Below are 21,285 nucleotides of genomic sequence, written 5' to 3' on the forward strand. Positions count from 1 at the left end.
TTGTCCACTCCAATATGAAGTTTTGGTTGTTAGAAATAAGTCCAACCAGGATTTAATCATACGTTCAACAACTTTGGTTCTTTTGGTTACTTTGCATCAGAAAGTGACCATTTCCCCTTTTATCAGACCGAGGGAATATGAAGTTGATTACACAGGCCAGCCTCGCTTGGATTTAAAGCTTTACTTTGAAAAAGAGACAGAATCAGTTGTTTTCTATCTGGAGGTGTTGCATTGGAATGTCTGGGTTGATGCAACATCAGAAACCATTATAGACACAAAACTGACTGTATGAAACCAAGCACATCCACAGAAAAAAATTACAACTCAAATAAATGTTATCACAGTGGTAACATGCATTTTCAGTATGTTCAATAGCAACATACGCACACACCCAATGGTGAACCATATCAACCAAGCAGAATAAGTGTGGGCTCTATGGTAGTAATCCTGCCTCTTTGCTGAATTACAGTGAAAAGTAAACTCCCTGGTGGTGTATCTCTGTGGGTTACAAAATGAAATACATTGATTCAGAAAATAGATATACAGCCCATACCAAGGTCAAGGAAGTTCCCTAGTGTAATTACTGACACATCAAATACAAAGGTATTGTTATTGGACAAGTATAATGCCACACATTACCAGCACAAGGCTGCAGTCTCTATCAGAGAACAGCCAGGGAAGACACAGGGCGGGCATCAATTTAGCCTACTTATCTAAAGTCTCTAATTACTTGGTTTATTTGATAAACAGAACAAGGACAATCCTTAAATGATTCTGCAAGATCCAAAGGGGATTAATTTCTCACTCCTTGAAAAACAAATCACTGGTAGAATCCCTTATTTCACTCTTTAATCACGCATTAATTAGGAGCAATAGGGGCACCAGTTACACTTGGCATTTTGTAAGATTGGTGGAGAAAAAAGGCCTGCATTAGCCTCTCCAGAGGGGAAGGCAAGCACATCACGCTAAGACAAAGACGACACAATCAGACATAACAGCAGGAAGAGAGAGTTAGGGGAATGAGGATCTAGGCTTGTGAAAGTCTCACACAATGCATATCTGTCCTAAAGTAAACCCACACTGAATATTCAAGTTGGCTTTGCTTAATGTTACATTACTGTACTCTTGTGATACAAAGTACAGCATCTAATATCTGCATTGCAATAATCCCCCCCCTCCTTTCTTCTGCGCAATCAACTGTCTGTCCCGTCATTGTGGTTCAGCATATTTAATAAACAGAATTATATTTTGATGTGTATTCAGTATTTTGTAAAAATACACTAGATGAAGACAATACAAAATCCTAGAAAGAATGTGCTGACATTAATCCATTAAAATCAAAACTCCCTAGACATCCAGCTTGTAGGAGTAATCAACCAATGTGGGCAAGCAGAAAACAGAGCTGTGCTACCCGACCACCTGGCCAAAGTACAACCATTACAGTAGATGTCTTTGTGGTGTCTAGTGACTTGCTACTAGAATCTTTCAGTTTACTCCTTTTCAAACAAAAAAATGGTCTGGAACATAATGAAAAAAACAAGCTCTTAAGTGTGTTTTGAAATCATTACGCTCTCTCGCTCTGTTTTCCTATTCCAGCAGCTTAAATAAAGAGGTGGCTTCTCAAGCAATCCTGGCCTTGTTTGTTTAAGGTAATTACTACTTGTCCTCCCATCCTGCCAGCCCAGATGATGCATGAAAATTACCGTTCCCCTACTTCAATCAAAGCTGAGAAAAGAAAGGGGAGAAAGGGGAACTGAGGAAAGCAGTTGGGAGGGGGTGTTGGTGATAGAGAGACTCGGAGATACACACAGCTCCCTCCCTGCATGACAAGAAAGGGCACTGTCTCTGATTAATTAGCTGGAGTTGGTAATCAGTTTAATAAGTCTGAAGTTGATGGTGAGAGGTCCCCTTTGGCGGGGCCTGGGTAAGCTTAGCGCCCTGTTCAGGGCCATCTCTTTCTCCTGCCGAGTAAACATGCAGTCTCTATTTACATAAACAGTTGTTTCTTTTTTGTCAGGGCCTATTTTGCCCAAACTGCCTGAGAGCTTCACACCAAAGCTTAAGTCACTTCCAACAAACAGAGATGGAGTAGAGGACAAATTCATGAATTTTTCAATATAGGAAAACTAATTAAATCTAGGCTTTTTGTAAAGAATATAGGATGAGGGCACTTCTTCTGGATAGTTTGGTCCAACAAAGGGAGTCTAATGCACTAATACAAGATAATTCAGTCCAGTCCCATAATGGACTAGTCAACGGTCAGCTATCACTTTCATTCTTTAATTCTTAATAGAAATCTTATTTGGAGAGTTTTTAAAGTATACTACTGAGTGGAAAAAAAGATTACGCAACATCACAAAACCTGAGAATGTCCTAAGGTACCTGACGGTTAACTCTCACTACAATGAGATGCCAGATTATGATGACTCAATCATATTGATAACTTAAACCAAAATATCCATAAATTATATGTTTTAAAAATACTGTGTGACCTTACTAATAACTCACCGTTACAATTATTCTCATGGGTCTATTATTCATATCATCTCACGTAATAATAGATTGGTGTGACAAGGGCATCAAACAAGGTTGGAGAATGAAAGACCACCCAGAACAGCATTATCTCCTCCTTTTGAAGATGATTCATCTGCTCACGTCTCAGAGCTATATCTTCAAGCAACAAACCCTGAAACTGAACAAAAGGAAAAGAAAATGGGCGTAAGTCTGTATAATATACAATTAAATAATTCTGATGTGAATAATGTAATTAAACCAATACATTTAGAGAGAAAAAATCCCTGTCAAACTTTTTTAGATACAACAACAAATATATTTAATTGTAATATATGGTACTTACATAATTACACCCAGTAACTGACTGTGAATTGTTAGATTAGTATATGCCGAAAGTTGAAATCCGCTATAGTCATCTTCTGTTAAACAATGTACTTACTGTACTTTTACAGAACAGTATGTAACCAACCTGTTGGTTTACTAAAATAAATACATTGAGGGCTGGTATGCCTTTTATCAAATAATGTATCACACAACATTACACAAAGCAAAGTTATAAATTATCTGACTTGTGTTTCTAGGTTGAGAGCTTGGATGACTGCAAATTTCCTTCTTCTAAATTCGGATAAAACCGAGGTTCAAATTTTCGGTCCTAAAAATATAGAAATATAGAAATAATTTTTCCAATCTGACCTTAGACCTAGACGGCGTCAAAGTCTCTCAAAGCCAGCTAGTAAAAAATTTAGGAGTCACAATGGACCCAGACCTTTCGTTTGAGTACCATATTAAGCAAATTACTAGAACTGCATTTTTCCATCTACGTAATATTGCCAAAATACGAAAATTTCTCTCAAAGGATGATGCCGAAAAACTAATACATGCATTTGTTACGTCCCGATTGGACTATTGCAATGTGTTGTTCTCTGGCCTCCCAATTACCCACCTAAAAAATTTACAGCGGGTGCAAAATGCTGCTGCTAGACTATTGACCAGAACAAGAAAGTTTGATCACATAACATCTACTCTTGTCTCTCTACACTGGCTCCCTATCCAAGCCAGAGCTGACTTCAAAGTTCTACTACTAACCTACAAATCTCTGCATGGATTGGCACCACTGTACCTCTCCGGTCTCCTTGCACCCTATTGCCCCGCAAGGACACTTAGATCTCAAGATGCCGGCTATCTGGTGGTTCCCAAAATTAAGAAAAAAACAGCTGGAGGTAGGGCGTTCTCATATAGAGCGCCTCTTCTCTGGAATAAACTACCCGTCTCAATTAGGGAGTCTGATACTGTTTCGACGTTTAAAATTAGGTTAAAAACGTTATTGTTTAGTCAATTCTACGACTGTTAAAGGTAAGTATGTTACTAGTTGGAGGCAACGGGGGACGTGTTGTTTCCATCCTTATTCTTTAAGTATAACTTATTTTAGAGTTCTCTTCCCCTGGAACAGATTTCATGTTCAAAATGAGGGGGGCTGTCGCTGTCTTGGTGTGTGGGGTTGCATCAAATTCCCCTTTTTTGCTCTGTTAAATTGCTGCACCAGTCCACACTTGACCGGTGGGGATCTCATTCTATTATGACTGTAACTGTTAGCTGCTCCTGGCATTCTCTAATCCCTGCTCTCCTCTCTCTGTCCCCCCCCCCCCACACACATCCCTTGTGGTGTGGGGGGTTTGAGTTGTCAGCACCTGCCTGGTCGTCGGTCAGCCAACGCTGGACCTGGTCGCGAGTCTCCCGGTCCTGTCCTACATCTATAAAGTTGAATAATGGATTTTGGTGTTTTAAAAACCCATCGACACTGTATGACTATGTTTAGCCTGTGTTCTGCTCCTCTCTCCCACCAACCGTCTCTGGAGGAGGGGATCCCTCTCTGAATTGCTCCTCCCAAGGTTTCTTCCATTTTTTTTTTCTCCTGTTGAGAGTTTTTTGGGAGTTTTTCCTTGTCTTCCTTGAGGGTTTAGGTTGGTTGAGGGGCAGTTCTATGGGCATATGTGAAGCCCTCTGTGACATGTTTGCGTGTAAAAGGGCTATACAAATAAATTTGATTTGATTTGAATTAGCTTCTCCAGCATAAAGTTGTTGCCATGGCACCGTACATTATAGTAGTTTGTGGCCAAACAAACTCATAGTACTCAGCATTTGATAAGGGACTGCCACATAACCAATGCAGTTAATGATAGTCCGATGTTACAACAGAAAGACAGTCAAGTAGCAGATAGTGCACAGAAATAATTTAAGCAGTGTTAAGTGGTCTATTGTCATTCAAATGATAAATTATGCTTGGCAGAGGTTTAAGAATGGCTTTTACAAAGCATTGCTATTGTTTGTGTCGAGACAAGGTTTTAGGAAGTCAGAATTGAGGGAATTGCTTTGGAGAGTTTCAAGAACTTCCTTGGGGTTTGAAGACAAATTGGTTCCATGCTCATCAGGCCTACCCTATGAGTCAGATGAGCTTTCGACAGAACAAACTACTGCCTCTGCTGCAACTGTGAAGGCTGAGACAAACAAAGCTGAAAGGGGTCTAGTGACAAAAATAGGCACAAATATACTTTTATTTGGTCCTAGACGTTTCATTATAAGTGTTGCTGTATTCATTACATCAATTCATGGCTTTCAAATGATGCTAATCTACATTATAGCCATACATTTATGGTAAAGAAATGAGCCACTAACAGCTTTCTTCTGTGTTTATTCAGATGTTTTTAGGAGTGACAGACAGAAAATGTAGACTCATTTCATCATTACTTAGTCTGTCGTTGGTTGTTTTCAATCAAGTAAAGCTCTGTAATTACTTGCTGTAGGTGGTTGTTCTTTCTTGTAGACCTCCTTAGGATGTAGAGAATAAATGAACAGACAAACCAGACTCACTATGGACTGTCTGGATACAAATCAAGGTAATGCTAATGACATCATTTATGTTCATTCGTGAAAAGCCCCTAAGGCTATTTTGATCACTTTGTGACCATTTGTAAGACAAAAGAATTATTTGGGTCCTGTCAGTGCTACATTGACCCAAGGTCTTAGTGAATCATTTGATGCAGGTGTGTTAACACAGAAAACTATTACTTGCTTCAAAACCATTACTTCTACTCAGTAGCTCTGCACCAAGATTCATTCTTTTTATACCAGTAGTCACTTTCTTCTCCGAATTGTAATTGCTTAATGTCACAATTGAAACCCCAGTACATGTGCTAAAAACAGATCAAAGCAGTTAGTCCAGATGATAATATTTGAGACAAAATGACAAATCAAGACATACAGTGGATTCAGAAGATAGCTGTTTAGTTAAGGTACAGTGAGCAAGGATAATAGTAATACATTTGATTTATTTTTTGCTTAAGCTATGTAGGTGTAGGTATGGCTATGGCATTGCTTAAGATGTTATTACCTTTGTGGGGATAGTAAAACGATTCTATAAAGAAAAATGAAATATTCATTAAGTCGGTTAATAATTCATATAGATAAAATGCAATATGCAGTTTGCTTAGTGAAGATGAATACATAATGACTGCATGTTCAGCATATTTGTTCTTGGGAACATTTTATCCTATTTCATGATAACAGAAAATTAATTGAAAGTTAATTTTCATTTTGTGTTCTTATGTTACATAAAATGAGAATACATGCTTTCAAAGTTTCCAACTAAAGCACAATTTGTAGGGTCTTACAATGCAGTATAACTACCCTACAAATTACTATGATTTTTAATTATTATTGGGGAATAGTATAAAAAAAAAATTGTTATCAAATTATGAGATCTCTGTCTGTTTGCCCTCATTCCAGGAACTTTAAAGAAGTTGCTGTAGCAGAAGCAGTGTATGAGTTGAAAAGCTACTGTTATCAAAGCCGGATACGGTGAGAATATCACTTCATACTTTGTCTTGGTATTGAAATTGAGTGAGTTTCAAACTTTTTTCAATCAATAAAACACATTTTATATCAATACGAAACATATATTCATAATTTAATGCAAATCTTTGGCAACCTAGATATGCTTTGTTAATGTCCTGCATTTCATATTATTGTACATCATGTGCATTGGTTGACTTGACTTTTATGCGTTAATTCTCCTCATTCATTTCTACAATACACTCCTGTCTCCCTCCCTCTGTCTGATGCAACCTGCAATGACATTTTTTAAGCAAGCCACTGAGTGTTCAGACACTGTGCTCATTATAGCTCTTATTTACAGTAGTGTGTCCATGCAGTGACAGACACTTTAAGTTGCTGAGTGCTCCAGATCCCTCCGCTTGACTAGGATACCCCAAACACTGTCAAACTAATCTCGTCACCACACAGAGGTTAATTTGGCTTTGAGATGAGTCTACTTTTGTCTAATTATCAATCGTGACACCCATAATCTATTAATAATTGTTGCATTATAATAAATGGCATGTCTTTTGTGTAAGAATTCTGCACATCTTGACAAACAAGACCTATTAAACAACCCTGTGGCCTTTTTCAAGAGTGATGATTACGCTAATTAAAACTGCAAAACATCTGTGCGGGCGGTGGACGTGCCTGAATTAAACAGGTCATTAAATCAGCAGAGGAAAATGTCAACATCCACATCGGCTGTCGCTCTGAGACTCTTGCACTTTGCAAAATGGTTGAGCACTGAAACAGAAATGTTAAAATAGAAAATGCTATTTATGCTTGTCCCCTCTCCTAATGTCTTTAGTTCATTTTGTTGTTGTTGTTGTTAATATAAATGTATGCGTATAATATGACTGTCTTGTGGAAATTGGACATGCTGCTTTGATCCTAAGACCACTTTACTCTACACTTAATTTACTGTACCTTATAGTCGATGTAGAATATAAAACCAGCAGAGGCCATACTATTCACTAGATGTTTGTATGTGATAAACTTTAGAAACCTCAATATTGTCATATCTATATAATACTTCATATCATATAATAACAATCTATTGTATGTCAGTTGAAACAAATACCTTTTCCTTTGGGTTTTGAAGTTAAACCTGGGTTGCTCATGCATGTTTGTTTGCCTTTAATCCAGTGATGACAGATAGTGATACTGTTGATATCTTATGTACTTGATACCAAGTACATGTGTCCATTTTCACGGCAGAGCCTAGGCTACACTTCACAACATTCAACCATTTAATAGGATTGTTGTTCTTCTTTTATTCTACTCCTTACAACAACCGTTTTTCCCAATAAGTGTTTCAGTATGTGCCGTGGGAGTTTGTCTATGCATTTCACAACAAATAAACTTAGGTCAGGGGCCAAACCTGGCCTGCAGTAAAAACCAAACAAAAATAGCTTCTTTACATGGAGAAATGGAAAGTGGATTTTCCTGCTTAAAAACAGCATCATCCCTGCTCTGGGCATTATCCTGTGTTCAAAGAGATTAATAAACTGAGATGCTATTGATATGGTGGTGCACAGCCCTTGGCTGCAGATCTGGTCATGTTCAATGACAACCCTAGCAATGCTAACATTAAACGTACTGAATGGCTCTAACATATGACAAACTCATACTCACAGATTATTTTTGCTTCTGGCCATTGTTTTGACTCCACTGGTTAGACAGCATTTCCAGGGACTCATGATGAGAAGATATACAAAAGGGTTTTTCCTAGAGAAGGTAAACATTATCTAAGAGGAGGTCAAATTAATTATCATCTCTATGAAAAGCCTTCACTATCTCTGAGATTTGAGGTAATGCAATGTTTACAAAGTGAATCAAATATTCACTGCTCTGATTCAGTAAGCAGCAATGAACACCATCACACATAACATTATCTTAACAGCATAGCTGTTAATAAACACAGATTTATGGCAAATAAGATCTAATGATACAAAGTTAGCTCCATAGGGTTATGGGCAAAACAATCTAACATATAATGTTGTGTTTCTTCTTCAGTCAAGACATATTTTCAGATAGCCGTACTTAAATTGAAGAAAGCAGATGTTTTACTTTGATGTGCTCAACATTGTTAAACTCCTCTCTCATTAAAGAGATAATAATTTAATTAGCACAAATTCATAAACTGACAACCTTTCATACAGCCCTGTACTGTAGATAGACTTGGATCACTATTATTGTCTTCAATCACTGTCTGGTGTTTTGTTACACACATATTGTGCTTCAAATCACTTATAAATAATATAGCATTGCTTAAGTGAACAGTAACCGGATACCATTTTAAAGTTAAAGGGTTTCTGCAAAATTAATAATAAAATAATCTTTTTATGCTTCTTGAGGTTCTACTGCAGTACACACAGCAAGGCTAAGAAAATGTTAGCAATTGAGAAGACAATGAGTAAACAACTATTGTAGGGTGGATTCATCCAGTTTGCCTTGTAGAAGAGCAATCATTTTACATTGTAAAAAAAAATAATGAAGCCTTATGAATAACAGCAATTAGACTTACACTTGCACTTGACAATAATGATCAGAACAAGTATTGCAATTGGAATATGGAGCATAAATGTAAGGAGTGGGTTCAGATGAATACAGGGATTTCAGCATATCCAAAAACATCAAAGTGCAAACTAACAGAAAAAGGAAAAGTACGGCAAATACATTAACATGGCATCCTCCACCGCTAGTGTAGGCTTCTCTTGTGCGCCTCTAGTTTAAGCTGAGGAACAATGGCACTCCCTCAGCATGGGTGAAGGCCAACAGCAAAGCCTGTGTTTGTGTGTCTCACACGCTCTCTGTTCACTCAACTTACAGTTTATGGCTGCTCAGAACAGTTTACAGCGTCCAAATTTCATTTTGCACTCGCAAATCCTATCGCACATTATCCTGTACATTGCATTAGGACCCTAATCTTTCCTTTCTCTTGCTCCTCAGAAGAAAGGAGTGCCTTCATGATTAACCCACTTTACAGCAATAAATAAACGCATCATCCAGTAATGTACACCAGATTTAATTTTTAGGAAAGGGACCAGAAAAGCTCAAATCACAGAAATGGAATGAAAAATAACACAATACAGCCACCATGGAGTGCCTGGGGAGAATTAATTTGAACATTTTGTAATTCTTGCCTTATACTGGATGGGCTTTGCATTCTCTTTTTTCCATCCTTTTTCTCAAAACCGTCTGTGAATGTGTACAAACTTCCATGTTTGTTGAAATACAAATGACATACAAGGCAACATCACAAATCTAATTGAATATACCAAGACATAAAGTACCAAGACTCACACTCAAGATGTTGTGAACCTACAGGTTAAGTACACCACACATACACAGAGAGAGAGAGATCTCAAGTCTGCTGTACATCTTAGATACTGCGTGTGCTGCTCTGTTTAATTTGATCTGTTATTGTTGTGATATATAAAGACATGTGAAGGAGCTAGACTGCTAACTCATTTGAAAACATAACATGAATTCAAATGTCTTCAATGATTCAATGTCTCCATGTCTGTCACATGTATCCCATATTGCTTTTGGTCTCCCATCTTTGCTTGGCTTCAAACCTGAAATACAAGAAAAGTATCTGTTTAAATAACAACAACCTCTTACTACAATACAGTTTCATACTGCTTCAACAAAAAAGTAGAATAGTGTGCTAATGTGCCCATTTTTTTGACTCAAAGATCCACAGCTGGCATCGGCTTCAAATTGTGACAGTTCAACATGGTGCCACATTTAAACAGTGCATCTGCACATACAACCCTGTCGTACCCAAACATTTAAGACACAACAAAGGACCTAAAACAATTTAATTAGCTAAATTAAAATAGTGTACTATTTAACACACAGTGATGTAAAATATGATGACTATGTTAGAAGAGCAAAACAACAACAAACCCCCAAGCAATTTGCTTCTTCCTTTTCTGAGCTGCCCGCGAAGCCTCTGCTTCCTGTTTGCTTTGCACAAAGTCACGGCAATCGGCCGCTTTTGCAATTTTCACGGCCAGCTATTGAGAGAGAGACAGAGACAAGGCCCATTAGAGAATGTAAATCAGTCTCTCTGGCAAGCAGAGCTATTCCAACTCGTGTGTCAGGGTGGCTTCCCATCAATGCCGCAGGTCCCTGTTTTGTCTCACCCAAACCGTGATGGCTCCTAGACTGTGGGTTGGAACATAGAATACTTACTGTCTACACACATGAACACACACACAAGATCATTTCATTCACACTGGATAATATAGTCAACAATTTCCCATGAATCTGCAAAATGGTCCTGACATTCTAACATGTGGTCTACATTTAATTGTGAGTATTTGTAGTCCTTGAAATAAGAAATAAAAATAATGGCTATGACTGCAAGGCAAACTCCCAAGAAAGAAGTATTGGGTGTATTGTGGTGCAGAATAATCCCAATAACCCAAGTCACAGAGAAGCACTGAAAACAAAAGGATAAATCCTGCCTTCTCTGTCACTCCAGAGATAGGTTTATTATTCAACCAGAGGCAAACTTTGATAAACAATTTGGAACAATTTCACCAAACCTTTTGGTAATTCTTTGTAATATTCAGAGGAGTACAATCAGGGAGAAGAAAGTCTTAAGGTAATAAAGAAATGTGCCACCACTGCGCTACTCAAGAGAAAAAAACCTGGTGAAAAAAATGTTTCAATTATAATTAAGTGGGATAAACTTTATTAGAAAGACTGAAACTAAAATATCTCCTAATGCATGCTGGGATTAAGCAGGTCAGAGCGAGCAGCTAGGAAAAATTAAACTCTAAAGGCTTTTTATCACCATATTTCAGGAACCAAGGGTGTAAAATGTTCTAATTTGGGATACATTAAAAGCCATAAAGGTCTTTCAAAAAGATTAATGGTACTTTGCTTGGATTTAAGATAAGGGCTTCAGCTGGCTGCAAGTGCTGGGCTCCGACTGGGCCCTCGAGGCATTCATCTATACAGTCACTTGGAAGATTTGTAAAAGCGTTTGCATAACCTGAAGCTAACATCCTATGACAGTTTTCTAATTCCTTGCCATTTTTATAGGTTTTAAGGCCCATAAATCATGTTTTCTAGTCAAACGTTTTAAAAGGAAAAGTTACAATGGATGATCATTCTCATGTTTGGGGTAGATTTGCCTGAAGATAATACTCACCAGGGTGTTTTGAGCACCATGTTTAAGTGAAGTAGGTGCTAAATGCTTTTGCTTGGCTAGAGCGCATGCTGAGATCATAAATCTGAGGTTCATAAAATTGTTGACAAATCTCAGAACAGCTCTTGTTTGAAACATTTACCAAAAATAAAGTAATTGTGTAAAAAGCCCAAGCTTATTCTGAGGGGGAAAAAAAGTGGTGGATGCTAAATGGCTTCTTCTGAGGTTTACACCCAGAGATTTATCTTTTTTTCTACACACGGATTACCCACATTAACCTGCTCTCTAGTGGGGAACATTTGAAATGCAAAGGTATATAAAACACGCCTTCCAAAACATTGCAAATGCTAAATTAAAAACCTACTGCTGTACCCCCCCCCCCCCACCACCACCACCCTTTTCTCTTTCTAATTCAGAACTGAGCAGTTACTATTTTTGAAGCGTTAAAGGTCTTTAATTTTTTTTATCAGTTTAGTCTACAGTCCCTGATTGTCTTTACTGGGGCTCAAACATTAATGTCAACCAAGTTACCTAGGAGACAGAACAGATCAAAGAGACAAAAAAGCCCTCAAATGTCTGATTAATCAAGCCTGCAAACAGCTTATTTCTTTTAGCCTGCATGCAAGTATGAAAATGAGATTCCGAGAGCAGTACATTGTGCAGATTTGTTCATTCTTATCTGAACAAAGCCAGAGGCAGCTTATTTCATGGATCACTGGCACTGTCAGGCTGTGGCGCCGAGCAGGTGACGGCTCCTCTTTCTGTGGCTTGAACAAAATTAGCAAAAAGTCGGCACAAATTAGCCTCTCATATTTTCTGTAATATGACATTATTTTTTATTTACTTTTTTGATCCACTTTTCAGGATTTTTCACCCTCCCCTTGTGTTCGTCTTAGTGCCAAATCCTTTCACATCAGAAGCTGGCAAAAAGAGTGAGACAGGAATAAAAATACAATGCAAAAGGAAGCTGATACCAGACACAAAATATCGCACATTCTTTGTTCAAATCAGTCATTCAAGGCTATTTTATGTTTCCAAAACGACTATAAAAATCTTAGACTGCGAGTGTCTGATTCAATCAATGGTTTCTTCTTACCATTGTTTTCTCTTCAGTCTGTCCTAAGCACAGTCTGTGTTTAACCAAAGGTTTATTCAAAGGATTAATGCTGTGACCTTTGGAAGGGTTTGCAAGCGACAGATCCACACTGCATAATATAGTCACTGCAGCAGCGGCAGCTTAGGGCCACTAGGAGGGTTAAGTCAACAGCACCACTTTCTGTTGTCACTCATGTTTGGGTTGTCATGGAAATTCAAGTGGGCTCACAAACATGGGACCCAGTAGTTATATAGACCTATATGCAATATAAGTTATGAAGGCCATGTCAAATATATCCAGTTTACTGACAGAATGAACAATGAAAAAACATAACCATGAGTATGCACAGATCCCACTACAAAGACATGAGAAAGTATCTATTACAGTAGCTACTGCTTATCACACCATTTATGTGGCTTCAGAAAAACATAGTTGAGCATATGACTAAATAGAACTCAGCAATGTCAATACTCTAAAAAAGTGTTCAATCTGGTATTAACAATATGAAATAAATGATGGCTTTAAGGAAGCAATGGCCTTAAACTCATTCATAAATTTCTATCCAGGGAAGCCTCTTCCAATTAAAACGTGTGAGAGGTGGATTAACAGGGGCTATGTGGCTTTGCCTCACTAAATCACCTCCCCGAGCTGCTCGGCTGCATTTGACGTGTAAACGATTAATGACCAGCCTAATTCCCTTATCACACTACCTTAATGCCTAAATAATGTGGCCTTAGTCAACTTTGGAAAGCAGGGCTGTATAAGAATGGAATGAATATCAGATTAGGCAGCTCACATGTAATTTCAGTCTAATTTCCAAGAATGGAGGTGTGGAGGAAAAAGAAAATGGTTTTCTGAGTAAAAAGTCAGATCACTGCCATAGAAATTAGCTTGTTTATGGAATGCAAATCCAGTAAATGTGGCATTATGTCATACATGTGCCCATTAATCTAATGGTATTTCCCATGTTCATTTTAAATGACAATATATCGATATACAATCGGTATACACTGACTACTGTATAGGTATTCTAATGATTGTCACCTTGTGGGGCTCACTTTCCACTGCCTGTGTGAGAAAAGCAGGCTTCAGATCTGTATGTTCTGCACAAAGGAGATGCGCAACCTGGATTTAATCCCAAAGGGTTTTCTATGTGTAATGCATCTGAGGTTATACACCACAGGAGCGTGGTAGAAAACCATCTCTGTTAAACTTTTCCTCCTCTGACCTGTTTCTCAAAGGAACGTCTCAGCTAACCCTGGACAACACTGTCAGAGTATTAAATCTAGGTCTGCACACCAAGCTGTACATTATTAGCATGAAGACATGCAAACCAACCTAGACTCATGCTTCATTTGACCGTGTTCCAAAACCATCTTCCTAGCATCTGCATGCCTTGTACGTTTTTGGGTTGTTACTATTTATTGTATTAGGCGTATATGCTCCATCATCCATATATAAACTGATAAATAATGTATGTGTGTAAATAATGTATATTTTCTTATATTGGACTGCTGTTACACCTTCCTGCCTCACCAGATCAAGTCAACTACTTTTTGTATGTAAAAATGTATTTGTAATAGGCAAGTAGTAGCAATAATGTAAAAAAAAGTACAACATGCCACCGCCTGGCAGAACTCTGCTTATCTAATCAAAGCAATGAGCAGTATACTGAGAGTTTCTTTTCCAGCCATATTTCCATATTCTCAAAAACAAAGAAGATAATCAGGCTTTCATAGGGCAGTCGCATAAGAGGTTTATGTAATCTTACCTCCAATTTGACAAACAGCATTAGATGGCAAGTAAAAAGAGATCCACTCCTGGGAAGACACTACTGAACAGCCTTTGGTATAATGCCATGTCTCCATATTCTGTTATAATAATCTGATTCTAGATACACAACTGTCATCTTTAGGGGCTGAAAAAGTCTGAAAGTTTGCTTGCTTTGTGCACACTCCATTATCTTGCCTCTTCTGAGTAGGGTAGGCTTATTAGCAAGCTTTGAACTCACACTTACAATGATGTGCCATCAACAGTTTTATAAGCTAATTAGAAAAACAGTTTAATTAATGACTGACTGGCATTAAAATGGCAATCATGAAAAAAGAAACCAAGGGTGCTAAGCTTCCACTACCACCAATTAAGGCCTAATTACAAACAAATTATATATGTGTTTTGCTGTGGGCTTTAATTTTTTAAATGGCTCTAATTAAAAGAGAAAACATGCAAATTAATTAAACAGCACAAAAATCTACATTGAAAAGTATGCTTTGTCTATCAAGTAATTAATGAAATACAATAATCCAAATGAGATTCCCTAGCATTTGATAAAAGCTTAGTACCCATTTCAAAATCAATTTCAAAATTAATGGGCAAAAATTTTATGTGAGTCATCCACAGATACAATAAAAGTTCATTCAGTGATAAATTGCTTATGCTGAAGGAAATAGGAACAAAGATGAGAGTTTTCCTTAACTGTTTCTCAGTTGCCTGGGGGTCCTTGCAAGGAAGACAGTGTGAGCCTCATTCTTTGATGTGGGGCGGGGACATGGGAAATCTGATAAGGAGTGTTTTCCATAAAAGCAATTCTCATTAATTTTTGATTACAAACACATGCATGGCAGGCAAAGGTAGTGAAAAGGAAGAAGGCCCAAATAACATCAATAACATGAAACATTCTTAGTTCAGCTCTTTGTTTTAACTAACTAGCCATGTCTCTCCGAACAAAGCCAACCATGCCACCTTTGTTTCACAGTACTTAAGCAAGGCTTTCCAGAGGCTTGTATTTAATGCACAGTATAGCTTTTTGCCCATGGCTTACACGATTTGAATAGTTCCTCTGTAAAGAGGGTTGCAGTATAATAACAATGAATGTTATGGAAGTCTTATAATGCAAGTTTGCCTTATGGACAAAGAATAACAGCCCTTCAAGAAACTACCTATTGTTTGAAGAACTGCGTCTCAAGGCTTGCATACCTTATCTTTATAAGTACCTGGTCATATTACACATATCTACACCAGGACCCAGTGTGTTTTAAGAAACCTGTGCTTTAGGAACCACACTGGTGTTTCTCACAGTGTTCACATCCTTTAGCTTCTGGAACATTAACGGACATGACACCCCCTATTGTGTCAGACTAAGGGTTTCGGTTTGAAGTGGTAATGCTACGCTAATAGCTGTGATCAGTGCTAAGGGGAAACTGTAAGCAGTAACACAGTGTGACAGTCCTTTGTTTTGTATTGTACTCACTTTTTAAACTGCAGCCTCTGAGTATAACAAAGGCTTATGGCTTGGTTTTATAAACCACTGAATTATTAGTTTTAGTATAGGGCCATCTATTGTGTTAACAGAAAAGAAACATCCAAAAAACATGCACCTGGTAACATCAAAAGAGAGAACATGGGTTCATGGGTAGTACTGCAGTCATTTTACACTAGACCAAGACGTCATCCTGGTGGTCTGACAGAGACATTTATATATAAATATATTATATATACATATGTGTTACCATCACCACAGGAAACTTCATAATCCCATCATCTGTATACTGTAATACAACTACAGTATGAAGAATCGCTCTACTCCTAGCAACGGAAGAGTTTCTGTTTGGATGGAAATAGAGCTCTCACTGTTTCAGTTTCTCAAATGCTCAATTAATCCATCTTTCAACTATTAGCTGCCGGATCCTATCAACTCTCCTGACATAGGTTGAGCTGGTTATATATAGCAGTCACTTAATGCTATGCTAATTACGGAAATTAATTACACCATATGCAACTTACAGCTGTGTCAAATAATATGCAATAATCAAAGGATGGAGTCACAAGTCTCTTAATTGAAGGACTTGCACCACTTAATCTTCTGAACTAATATTAACAACTACTTCAGAGGCCAGAAGCTTTTCCTTGTATTTTGGGACTTGTTAGGCCTTTGAATTTTTTTTAAATAAATACTGTTCTGAAGATCAACAAACTAGCATTCATACTGTAGCAAAGACGATCAAACACTTGCAATCCTAGTGTATCTATGTCACTTTTGTTCTACAATGCAAGGTATTAGGGATAAAGAATGGATGCAAACAAAGACATAATTGTCTCATGGTTTTGGTTAGTATGCCAATGTGTACCTACTTTGAATCAACTTTTGTCGTTTTAGTACTTTTAATTTAACTTTTAAACCAAATAGAGGTTTAAAACATATCTAAAACAAAGAAAAGCAGTCGAGAAATATTTAAATATATACATGAGAAGGCAATCTCAAAGCAACCTGTAATATCAGTTCCTGGCAGTGTCTCAGAACTGAGACAGATGAAAGTGCATGTATCACAGAATTTGTAAGGTTTCAAAAAGGGTTTTAACACATTGTTTCATTACTGAGATTAGGAGAAGAAAGCAAAGCTGCAAAATCATTAATTGATAGCTGAAAAATGCAGAAACAAACAACTATATTAGGTAAAATTCTGGGTGGGCTTTCTATCTTCCTCTATTACACATTGGCTTGAGGAGATACGTGCTGAACTGGTAGATGTTTAGGATGAACATACAGAACAGTGAAAAACAATGTGCCAATTTTGTTTTACAAACAATGCCTACTGTAGAGGGACCTTTATAATGCTTCGAGTCCGGCAGTTCTCCACCCAAAAATATAATAAATGTTGTTGTTTTTTGCCTTTGTTTGAAAAAGTGGAGAGACCATGGGATGACTAGACTTTTGGAGTTTATAATAGTCTATGCACTATGCTCCTCAACATGTGAACACAGTGAGTTATGTATGCCAGACTGCTGTCAAATCCATCCTTCATGTTCCTGGCAAGCCACAAGGCAAGTGACAGAGAAGCAAGAACCTCAGCTAAATCTTCCTAAATCCACTAGTGCTCTAAGAGGCTTTCTAAGACTACAGGTACTTTAATTTATCTTTCAGTTTCTGACCATTTGTATAGCCATCAGTAGCTTACAGTAAACGGAGGAGACCATAACGTCTTGATTGTCTGTTTTCTGTTGCAGTACAAAGAAAATCAGACACCTAGCCTGCATCCATGTATTTTCAAAGTGTGATGTTATGGTGACAACTGGAGGAGTATTCTAGTTTTGCATATACAATACATGTTGATCAATGTTGCAAATGAAAACCTGACATTACAAAGAGCATCATACCACTCAAAGAACAGCACATCAGACGTTTCTCAAACATGACATGATGTGATTCCTAACCAAAAACGTAGCAGCTATGTCTTCTTAATCACAATTATTGGTGTGTGTGGGCTCCATTTTCTGCTAAATTAGCTTCAACCTGCTTGATCCCTGATGGCTGCCGAACCAAGTAGTAACAAAACTGCAGGCACTGCATTTAGGGACGTATGCACTTCAAAGGTAAGAAACTCGCACCTTGAGAATGTTTTAACAGTTGGCTTGAAAGCAATGTACGCTTCATTAAAAAGCAGAGCCAAAAGTCCTTTAGACATTGCAGCACTTCAAAACTAAGGGGAGGGCTTTCCATTAACTCAATGGAAAAGGGCTCCAGGACTTCTCAATGGTATGTGCCTGTGTGTGTTTTTGTTCCTCCATGTCTTTGCAGGAAAAATGGCCATGGATCCATTAGTTTGATTTGTCACAGCAGTAGCACCCCAAAGATCTCTTATCAGCACAACGTTACCTCTCGTGTGGCGAGTCTGTCGCTCATCTCCTCCGCCTTGGCAAAGTCCCCTCCAGCTATGGCACTCTCTATGCTCTTTTCTAGGCCGGACTGCAGAAGGGGAAAATTGAGAGATTTCGAAATAGGAAAAAAAAAATCAAAGAGTAACTTCAAAAGTCCCCAGGGCCTTATTTTTAATATGATTGCCATTACCACAAATATGTAGATTTCCCTTCACAAATGAAAACCTTTTTGATTGGATATTAGCGAGGAAATCTTAAAAAATGCTACAGAAGATTACCAAACATAAATGTGACTCTTTAATTACGCATTTCCATTACAGGCCTCAACAGTGATGGTTCAAAGATGCCCCTGGTGAACGACAGCATGACGGTTCTCCAAAGATGAGACTATCCAAGGCTGTACAGGGCAGCATTTCTACTTATACACTCAACCAAAAGGCTGTAATAGGATGCAGTGTGACTCAAGTCCTATTGTTCACGAACTCACATAGATCTCAGCCATCACATAAGATCACAAGAAAGCAGAAGAAAGACAGTAAGACAGTTGGTCGAAATAATGTGGACAGAATGATTAATTGTGGGATATTTTGAAAAAGCATTTGAAAGTTATATCAATGTCAAGTGTGAAAGACTAATGATGAAATCCATTAAAAAAAAATAATGTAAAGGAGTGAGGCCTTTAAAAAATACTGCTAATTCTATCTTTAAGAATTGATAGTAAGACTTCTTTTTTGGTGCTGAAAGACAAAGTGGGCTAAAAATAACATTCCAAATCAGCATTGGTAGAAATGCCAATTGAATTTGGCTAATTTCACATTATATATGCAGTACTGTACTTCATATTCCCAACTATTCTGCTTACATGGTAATTTATATATATATCAAAACATATGACATTTAAAAACTGCTGAAGTGTTCTCTGGCTTCCTCTCCATCCATACAACTACTAACCTACTAGTATGCCTGGAGTTTAAGAAGGTCATTCAACAAATTTCTCCTGTTCTTTACTGCCCTGTAAAGCACTGGACTTTTTAAAGCTAGTTCTTTTGTAAAGACATCATGTAAATATGTTCCTTACATTAAATCTACATCTTACTCCAATGTTAACCACATAAATCAAAGTAAAAAAAACATCCACATGTCAAGATTAAACTACTCTCATCACTAAATGTAACACAATGTTATTGTGTCAGGTTTGAGTCAAGAAACCTATCCATCTGGCATATAATTTCAGTTTGAATAAACTGACAGAAATCTTGTTACCTGGGGAGTGAGGTCGCCACTAGCAGGGGGCTGAAATCTATCATTGATGCCAAAGTACTGCTTGAGGCCACCCCAATGCTTTTCGTGCTCCACCTGATGTTCTCTAGTGAGAGGGGAATATTGTTATTGTTCAAGACATTGTAACAGAGACACATGGTTAATATAGGCCTATATGGTTAGGCAAAGCATAGCCAGAGTACAGGGATCTGGTAGGCTAACTCTGCTCTTAAGTTTAGAAAATTAATGATAATTCAGAAAGGTTAGCGCAACACATGTCAGTTGTCAGTGAATTGTCTGTAATTGGATGTAGTTGCAGTTGGTTAGAGGAAATTACAATGCGGCAGTACATTTGACAATACTTTTTGTGGATAAAATGTTACCAGTGTTATTACCTTTTTTGGTTAGATTCCATACTCTCAGTTCCAGGTTTATTAACTGTGAAGTAGAGTAAAAAACAAATGTTTCATTCTTAACATGAGAATCTTTCTTGTTAGTGGATGGGCCAAAATGTTGAAACAATCATTACACCAACAAACAAGTAAGGGTTTATTTCTACTATATTCTAGGTAAGTTGGTTTCAACAGATTTCACCCAATGATTTCTTGGTAATATTTCTGTATGGGGGGGGGTCACCCATGAACTGGTCCACTGGTACATCCAATATGATTAAATATGGTTGCTAATTTATATGTGACAGCAGCGGACCTTTCTTCTTTTTTCTCTGCCGTTTTCCTTTTCTGTACAGCTTTGTTGTCTTGAGCTCATCCTTTTTCTTCTGTAGCTCTTTGAATTTCTGAAAAACATAATAATTACTCGACTGATATGACACATAACTATCAGTTACCTGTATGTTCTATAAAGCTACATGCATGGTATGCATTATTCACCACTTCAGAACCGATGGTTAGCTGAATCTATCATGCGTCGCATAACAGCATATTTGCTGTTATAATGCCCTACCCAGTACCAATGTACATTATGTCATTTGCACATACTTGCCACATTTCTTGTGAAATTCCTGGTAAGCTGCAGTCAGGAGAAGGATCATTTTCTATTACATTGGCAGTGCAAGGCTCTTTTTCTACAGCTGCCCCACCATGTTCTCCTTCGCTATTATGCAGAGATCCAACAAGACCTTTGGATTTTGACTGTGGTTCTTGACTTGCAGCATCGATCTCATCATCTGAACTAAGTTCTAAATCCGTCAAACCCTTAGGCAGAAGTCCACGATACATTGTTACCGAGTATTTGTACAGTATCTACGCATTATATTAAGACCTTAAAGTACAATTAAGTTTAAACTACGGCTGCATTCGAAAGCAGTTCATTTCCGGATACACAACGTGACGTTTGAAAAACAAAAGCTACGATTGGGTAGGGCTTTTCCTTCCACCAATGAAAAATATGCTTGTATGATTGTGCCTGATGAGAATCGCTGATAGGCTGGGATTGCTTGAACCCTCCCAATTTCGCTTCGTAGCTCAGCTCTTTTTTTATGGACTGAAATGTGAAAGAAACTTAGATAAACACGGTGAGATACGCCGTTATCAACTATCTAATTTCCAAATTAAAGACTTGCGAACTTTAAAGATATAAATATCTGCACTATACAAACGTATTGTAAAACAAAGTTATTTAGCCAAAATCTGTAGTCAACCAAATGTGATGTTCCTGTCAGCTATTTGATAGGTAACTCTAGTTTATTACAACTTGCATG

At 37.7% G+C, this 21,285-nt stretch overlaps 1 protein-coding gene across 2 annotated transcripts; it reads right to left on the reverse strand.

Moving 5' to 3' along the window:
* Positions 1-9,399: 9,399 nt before the first annotated feature.
* fam204a (family with sequence similarity 204 member A) lies at positions 9,400-20,906 on the reverse strand. Of its 2 annotated transcripts, XM_062463962.1 has the most exons (7): positions 20,564-20,906; positions 20,274-20,361; positions 19,961-20,003; positions 19,569-19,671; positions 18,304-18,393; positions 10,303-10,412; positions 9,400-9,968 (listed from the first exon to the last, which is right to left on the reverse strand). In XM_062463962.1, exons 1-7 carry the CDS (start codon positions 20,801-20,803, stop codon positions 9,917-9,919), a joined length of 726 nt encoding a protein of 241 aa, XP_062319946.1. In that variant the 5' UTR covers positions 20,804-20,906; the 3' UTR covers positions 9,400-9,916. The 2 variants fall into 2 exon arrangements, with proteins under 2 accessions (XP_062319946.1, XP_062319945.1); XM_062463961.1 differs by lacking the exons at positions 9,400-9,968; positions 10,303-10,412 and adding an exon at positions 11,970-12,321.
* Positions 20,907-21,285: the final 379 nt, after the last annotated feature.

This window comes from Osmerus eperlanus, chromosome 6, assembly GCF_963692335.1.
Source record: "Osmerus eperlanus chromosome 6, fOsmEpe2.1, whole genome shotgun sequence".
Lineage (NCBI taxonomy): Eukaryota > Metazoa > Chordata > Actinopteri > Osmeriformes > Osmeridae > Osmerus > Osmerus eperlanus.